The sequence below is a fragment of the Sinocyclocheilus grahami genome, unplaced genomic scaffold, assembly GCF_001515645.1.
Source record: "Sinocyclocheilus grahami isolate Dianchi unplaced genomic scaffold, SAMN03320097.WGS_v1.1 scaffold811.1, whole genome shotgun sequence".
Classification (NCBI taxonomy): domain Eukaryota; kingdom Metazoa; phylum Chordata; class Actinopteri; order Cypriniformes; family Cyprinidae; genus Sinocyclocheilus; species Sinocyclocheilus grahami.
The window spans coordinates 473,326-481,139 of NW_015505990.1; the positions used below are offsets into that span (position 1 = coordinate 473,326).

A 7,814-nucleotide genomic window follows, 5' to 3' on the forward strand; every position below is an offset into this window, starting at 1 on the left:
ATCAATATTTTTTTAGAACGTCCCGTGCTTCATGTTTTGTCTGAAAGTGTTTCTTTCTTTCTTTTGCTCAGCCCATTCAAACAGAAAAGGTTTATGATTCATCTGTGTCAATCTTTTTGTTGAGTGTATTAAAACGCTTTTTTTTTAAAGAACAACAAGACACAAAAATATTTGCATTCAATATTTTACCATAAACAACATTCTTTTAGAGGGTGTAAATAAAACAAAGACATGCCATTTGAAATATGAAATTTATTTCCCTTTATTTTAGAAGTTCCATTATTTTCTATAAAACAGATTTGGAATGTTGATTCATATCCATGTGCAATTTTTTCCCCACAATATAATGTTTGTCAAAGTAAACAAAGATGTGTTGGTCTTATAAAACTCCTCTTCATACAGTAGGCACTGGACTGGAGATCATGTGATGGTGTAGAACTGAATAAAGCTTTTGTAACAGCATTATTTGAATACATCACACATATCAACCTATACTGTATACAGTACGGCATTTTATTATCAGTGTGCATGCATTAGAAGTATTCAATAAGATCCTGTTGAGTTTTCGATGTCTGGATGCTGTGCAGCTGGAGTTTTTCTCCACTGTGAGGAAGCGACTTATGCACCCTCAGATGAACGAATTCATCGCCTCCTACATTTACCTGAAGAGGGAGATATGGAGCATGAGAATACTCAGTTTACACATGCTTTGAACTCTTAGAAAGTAGATATTGATGGCAATATGCAAGCTGTAACATGGCAGTCCAAACAGCTGATAAAAACACCACTCCAGTCCATCAGTTAACAATTTATGAAGACAAAAGCTGCATGTTTGTGCACGTTATTATGGATTATGGACTGCATTTTGACTAGAAGCAATGGTTTGAATCTAAAAACGCCTTAATGATGGATTTGTTTCTTACAAACGCACAGCTTTTGGCTTCACAAGGCATTAACTGATGGACTGGAGTGGTGTGGATTATTGTGATGTTTTTATCAGCTGTTTGGACTCTCATTCTGACGGCACCCATTCACTGCAGAGCAAGTGATGCAATGCTACATTTCTCCAAATCTGATGAAGAAACAAACTCATCTACAGCTTGGCCCGAGGGCGAGCACATTTATTTATTTTTTTAGCAAATTTTCATTTTGGAGTGATCTGTTGCCTCATATCCTGGTCTTCAAAGTTTACCTTGATAAAGTAGTTGGTTCCAGCCACAACCTGTGTGGTAAAAGATTTGGCAACGAAAACATCAAACGTCTTCCCTGCCTTCTCTTCTGCATGATGTTTGACCTGAATCAAAAGACAGGGATTTCAGAATTAATGCAAACATGTTTAATTGAAAACAATCTTAATTTGGTCCTAAAATGTGCTTCTTTTTCATAAAACATAATGTCATGTGTTTTGACCTAGACTGAAAAAGCCTGTTTTGCAGGAAGTATGTGATTTGTCAAGTTTGACGAATTACTACGACACACCAGAATACTTCCCCAACATCATGTGAAGATTACTCATTTATTCAAGTTACGTATAAGCATTTATTTATTTATGGGTCTAGACTATGATATACAGTTAGGTCCATATATATTTGGACACAGGTACAATTTTTATTATTTTAGCTGTTGACCAAAACATATTAAAGTTACAGTTATATAATGAATTTGGGCTTAAAGTGCATGCTGTGAGCTTTACTTTGAAGGTATTCTCATCAAAACTGGAGGAAAGGTTAAGGAATTACAGCCTCCCCCCCTTTTTCAAGAGACCATAAGTAATTGGACAGTACTCAAAAGCCGTTTCATGGACAGTTGTGGGCTATTCCTTCGCTATTTCTACATCAATTAAGCAGGTAAAAGGTGTGGAGTTGATTCTAAGTGTGCCATTTGCATTTGGAAGCTGTTGCTGTGAACCACATCATGCGGTAAAAGGAGCTCTCCATGCAAGTGAAACAGACGATTGTTAGGCTTCAAACACAAAACAAATCTCTCAGAGAGATAGCAGGAACATTAAGAGTGGCCAAATCAACAGTTTGGTGCATTCTGAGAAAAGAAGAACGCACTGGTGAGCTCAGAAACATGAAAAGGCCTGGACGTCATGTAGGACAGCAGTTATGGATGATCGGAGGATCCTCTTCATGGTAAAGAGAAACCCTTTCACAACATCCAGCCAAGTGAAGAACACTCTCTAGGAGGTAGGCATGTCATTGTCAAAGTCTACAATCAAGAGAAGACTTCACAAGAGCAAATACAGAGGGTTCACCACAAGGTGCAAACCATTCATAAGCCTCAAGAATAGAAAGGCCAGATTAAACTTTGCCAAAAAAAACATCTAAAAAAGCCAGACCGCTTCTGGAAAAGCGTTCTTTGGATGGATGAAATTAAGATCAACCTGTACCAGAATGACAGGAAGAAGAAAAGTATGGAGAAGGCTTGGAATAGCTCATACAACATCATCTGTGAAACATGGTGGAGGCAGTGCGATGGCATGGGCATGCATGGCTTCCAGTGGCACTAAAAATGTCCAAATATGGACCTAACTGTATAAAGCAATACACACACTGTATGTGTAATTGTCACTGTATGGTTAGGCAAAATTAAACACTTAATAATAGGCTCTTTAAAGACTATATTCAATTCTTCCATAATACAGTACGTCACACAATTTAAGTACATTTAATAAAATATCATAAAATATACAAATGAAATGCAAAGAACCTTTTTTAATTGCTTGTTTGTAACTTTTTAAGCTTCTATAAATACTATTTAATACCAACAATCGCTGTTGCAAGCTATTGTTGTACATTTGACAGACATTCTGACTTTGAGTCATTAAGGAAGCTGAACATAGTTATCCATATTAATAGTTTTTATTTATTATTTTATTGCCATAGCATAGTAACTTCTAGTCATCTAGCAGACATTTTTATCTAAAGCGACTTCCAAATGAGGACAATAGAAGCAATCAAACTAACAAAAGGGCAATAATATGTAAGTGCTGTGACAAGTCTCGGTTAGTCTAACGCAGTACATGTAGCAAGATTTAAAAAAATAAATAAATAAAAAGAAAACAAGTAGACAGAATAGAAAAAGAATAGAGAATGCTAGCGTTAGAGGCTCTTTTTTATTTTTTTTAAAGACAAGTAGTAAGAATAGAACTAGAATAGAGTGCAAGTGATAGAGGGTCTTTTTTATAAATAAAATAAAAATGTCAAAATAATAGAGAATGCTAGTGTTAGAGGCTCTTTTTTATTTTTTTTAAAGACAAGTAGTAAGAATAGAACTAGAATAGAGTGCAAGTGATAGAGGGTCTTTTTTATAAATAAAATAAAAATGTCAAAATAATAGAGAATGCTAGTGTTAGAGGCTCTTTTTTATTTTTTTTAAAGACAAGTAGTAAGAATAGAACTAGAATAGAGTGCAAGTGATAGAGGGTCTTTTTTATAAATAAAATAAAAATGTCAAAATAATAGAGAATGCTAGTGTTAGAGGCTCTTTTTTATTTTTTTTAAAGACAAGTAGTAAGAATAGAACTAGAATAGAGTGCAAGTGATAGAGGGTCTTTTTTATAAATAAAATAAAAATGTCAAAATAATAGAGAATGCTAGTGTTAGAGGCTCTTTTTTATTTTTTTTAAAGACAAGTAGTAAGAATAGAACTAGAATAGAGTGCAAGTGATAGAGGGTCTTTTTTATAAATAAAATAAAAATGTCAAAATAATAGAGAATGCTAGTGTTAGAGGCTCTTTTTTATTTTTTTTAAAGACAAGTAGTAAGAATAGAACTAGAATAGAGTGCAAGTGATAGAGGGTCTTTTTTATAAATAAAATAAAAATGTCAAAATAATAGAGAATGCTAGTGTTAGAGGCTCTTTTTTATTTTTTTTAAAGACAAGTAGTAAGAATAGAACTAGAATAGAGTGCAAGTGATAGAGGGTCTTTTTTATAAATAAAATAAAAATGTCAAAATAATAGAGAATGCTAGTGTTAGAGGCTCTTTTTTATTTTTTTTAAAGACAAGTAGTAAGAATAGAACTAGAATAGAGTGCAAGTGATAGAGGGTCTTTTTTATAAATAAAATAAAAATGTCAAAAGAATAGAAAAATAATAGAGAATGCTAGCGTTAGAGGCTCTTTTTTATATTATTTTTAAAGACAAGTAGTAAGAATAGAACTAGAATAGAGTGCAAGTGATAGAGGGTCTTTTTTATAAATAAAATAAAATAAAAATGTCAAAAGAATAGAAAATGCTAGTGTTAGAGGCTCTTTTTTATTTATTTTTTAAAGACAAGTAGTAAGAATAGAACTAGAATAGAGTGCAAGTGATAGAGGGTCTTTTTTATAAATAAAATAAAATAAAAATGTCAAAAGAATAGAAAATGCTAGTGTTAGAGGCTCTTTTTTATTTATTTTTTAAAGACAAGTAGTAAGAATAGAACTAGAATAGAGTGCAAGTGATAGAGGGTCTTTTTTATAAATAAAATAAAAAAGTCAAAAGAATAGAAAAATAATAGAGAATGCTAGCGTTAGAGGCTCTTTTTTAAAGAAAACTAGTAAGAATAGAAAAAGAACTGAGAATGCTAGTGTTAGAGGGTCATTTTTTATAATAAATAAAAAGAAAACAAGAAGATAGAATAGAAAAAGAATAGAGAATGCCAGTGTTAGAGGGTCTTTTTTATTAATTTATTTTTTAAGACGACAAGTAGTAAGAATAGAACTAGAATAGAGAGTGCAAGTGTTAGAGGGTCAAGTGTTTTTTTACTTCTTTCTTTTCTTGGAATTAAAATAGCGAGTGCTAGAGTCAGAGGGTCAAATGAAGATGGAAGAGATGTGTTTCAGTGGTTTCTTGAAGATGGTTAAGGACGCCGCTGCTCGGGTTGAGTTGGGCAGCAGGAGGGAACGGTTAATGTGAAAGTCCGTGAAAGTGATTTTGTGCGTCTTTGGGATGGCTCTATAATGCGCCGTTCACTTGCAGAGCTAACTAATAAATAATAAACAGCTTATAATAACTGATAAATACACTAAGCTAATAAATACACATCACGTGCATTCCCACATCAGCTGACTTACAGCATCAAAACAAACACAGAAGCTCCAGTCTCACCTCATCGCAGATCTTCTGCACCTCAGCAGTGGCTTGCTTCACCTCGGATGGACCTCCAACCATTGTTGCCATTGCTCTAATGTTTGGTTGATCGGTGTCGAGATGTAGAGAAACTGTGTTTCTGACCGTCCAGCTGACAGAAATGTCACTGCTACAGTATTTATGTGGTATCTAGATCATATGACTATGAGCCATCGGCGGAATGTACCATGTGCTCGGAAGAGCCGGGGGTTGATCAAAAACTATTTTACAACAATTTCACAGAGTTATGACTATAACAGTACTGACATACAACTAAATCATGTATAAAAAAAAATAGTACGTTTTGTTTGAACGTGAAATACATGTATGTATCATAACATCTGATATATCATGGTTATTTCCTCTTATATTTTGGTTTAGACCGACACAAAAGTGAGTGGAAATACAATTGTGGGCGTGGCTTAGCAGACCAGGCGTTCTCTCTGATTGGTGAACTCCGGTGATATAATTAATTCATTTTCCTGTTTTAACTACACACTGTATATGTTCGATATAATGGCTTTTAAAATTACTTAATGAAATTATTAACTAGTACATTATTGTCCATGACAGCTGCAGACGCATTAATGCAAGCGACGCAGTCACGTGGTGTGTGTGACTTTTCTCAGCGCTGATCTGAATGGACCGATCACACTCGAGTGTGGTTACTAGATAAAGATTTGCTTTAATTACGTTTAAAGGAATAATTGGGGGAAAACATTGCATGTCTGTATTAGACATTGTTCATTTAAATTAATAGGTTTAAACGGTTATAGTGAAAGATCTCCAATAAAAGATAAAACCCCCACATATGCACAAGAGGACGATAGAGAAATCGGCTTTTGAGCCTCCGAGCGCCGCCTGGAGGAAAACATGCTTCATTTCTCACGATAAACGCGATCAGCGACACTTAGATCCGTGTAATCGCATCAATCATACGCTGATAGTTAAACCAAACACACTGCTTTAGAGCAGTCATAGCTGCACCTTTCAGACTTCACTCTATCTGTGGTTAAAAGCGCACGTGTCTTATCTCGAATTCGATAGAGTTGAATAGAGTGATGCATCTGAGTTCAAGTGTGTGCGCTCTTGCGGCGCTCCTGCTTCTGTCAGTCTCAGCAGACAGCTCGGATCAATGTGATGATGGAGCTGACAGCTGCAGTAAATGGACCGAGACCTCTCACAATCGACCTCTAAATACAGGTGAAGTATTGAGCTCTCACTGTATCTGCAAATAATCATGTCTGAAATGTCAGAGAAATGTTTTAAAAATCGACTTGAATGTGTATTTGTATTCCACTGGCTTATATGCGAAACAAAGTAATGTTGTGCATTTAACGAACGTGGGAAAAGTAACATCTGTCATTCATAGTGAGCATGGGAGTTTGCACGTATGGCCAGTGACTCAGGGGTCAGTGAGGGTTGCATCATCTGATGAACAGAGTTGGCTTGGCCATAACCTGCCTGATATCTATGAAAGCCCTCTTCTGTCACATAAGGGGAAAAAAGGATTTGGTAAATTGTAATTAGGAGATAAAATGTTGTAATTATGACACTATTAATGACTAATTATGAGATAATAATTCAATTAATTACGAGAAAAGGCCAATTATGACACGAAAAAGTCAATAGTATGAGATAGTGTCGTAATTAAAAATAGAAATTATGACAAAAATGATCAGATAAAAAGGCAATTATGACATAGGAAGTCATAATTATGACAAAAAGTCAAAATTATGAGATGTAAATGATGTATAGAGAAATTAATTATGAGATCATTATGAGATAAAGTCGAAAAAGACAAATGAGATGTAAATTACGTGTAGAGAAATTAATTATGAGATAATTATGTGATAAAGTCGAAAATGACAAAAAGTCAATATTATGAGATGTCAATTATGTGTAGAGAAATTAATTATGAGATAATTATGAGATAAAGTCAAAAATGACAAAAAGTTGGAGTTATGAGATGAAAATGTCATAATTATGAGATAAAAAGTTGTAATTGTTATATGAAAAGTCAAAATTATGAGATACTAAATCATAATTATGAGATAAGGTAAAAAAAGACAAAAAGTCAATATTATGAGATGTAAATTATGTGTAGAGAAATTAATTATGAGATAAAAAGTTGTAATTGTTATATGAAAAGTCAAAATTATGAGATACTAAATCATAATTATGAGATAAAAAGTAGAAATTATGACAAATATAAAAACTATGAGACGAAAAGCCATAACTTGAGTCATAATGATGAGATAAAAAGTCATAATCATCAGATAAAAGTCAATCATGACATAAAAAAATTTGACTCGTCTCAAAATTACTCACACGTATGTAATAATTTGAACTCTATATCTCATAATTATTATGTTCTAATTATGATTTTTACAAAGCATGATTCCCCCCCCCCCCCCTGTGTTTCCATAGACATTTTAAGGCCAATGATTATAGCATTTTGCATTAAATAAATATTATCCAGATTGTTGCATTGCCAGGTTTTGGCGTTTTGGAATTCTTCAGTGTTTGTATTGAAGTATTCAACAGGTTCTGCAGATGTAGTTTTTCTACAGAATTCATCCCCTCCTGTACTTGAAGAGGGGGATATGAAGAAGGAAAACACTTTAAACTGGTACACTTTCAGCAGGTAGATAGGCTACTGATGGCAAGTTGCCAGTACTTTTCAGAGTTTAGCTTG

General features: G+C 33.9%; 1 protein-coding gene across 1 annotated transcript; it reads right to left on the reverse strand.

Annotated features, from left to right (window-relative positions):
• Positions 1-237: 237 nt before the first annotated feature.
• Positions 238-5,263, reverse strand: LOC107562206 (cystatin-B-like). Its single transcript, XM_016246802.1, has 3 exons — positions 5,096-5,263; positions 1,193-1,294; positions 238-662 (listed from the first exon to the last, which is right to left on the reverse strand). The coding sequence occupies exons 1-3, from the start codon at positions 5,165-5,167 to the stop codon at positions 534-536; spliced, it is 303 nt and encodes a 100-aa protein (XP_016102288.1). The 5' UTR covers positions 5,168-5,263; the 3' UTR covers positions 238-533.
• Positions 5,264-7,814: the final 2,551 nt, after the last annotated feature.

Coding starts and splice junctions, on each gene's coding strand:
- LOC107562206 (XM_016246802.1), bottom strand. CDS start 5,167: ATGGCAACAATGGTTGGAGGTCCATCCGAGGTGAAGCAAGCCACTGCT. Junction 1,295..5,095: donor TGCAGAAGATCTGCGATGAG/GTGAGACTGGAG, acceptor CTTTTGATTCAG/GTCAAACATCATGCAGAAGA. Junction 663..1,192: donor GAACCAACTACTTTATCAAG/GTAAACTTTGAA, acceptor CTCCCTCTTCAG/GTAAATGTAGGAGGCGATGA.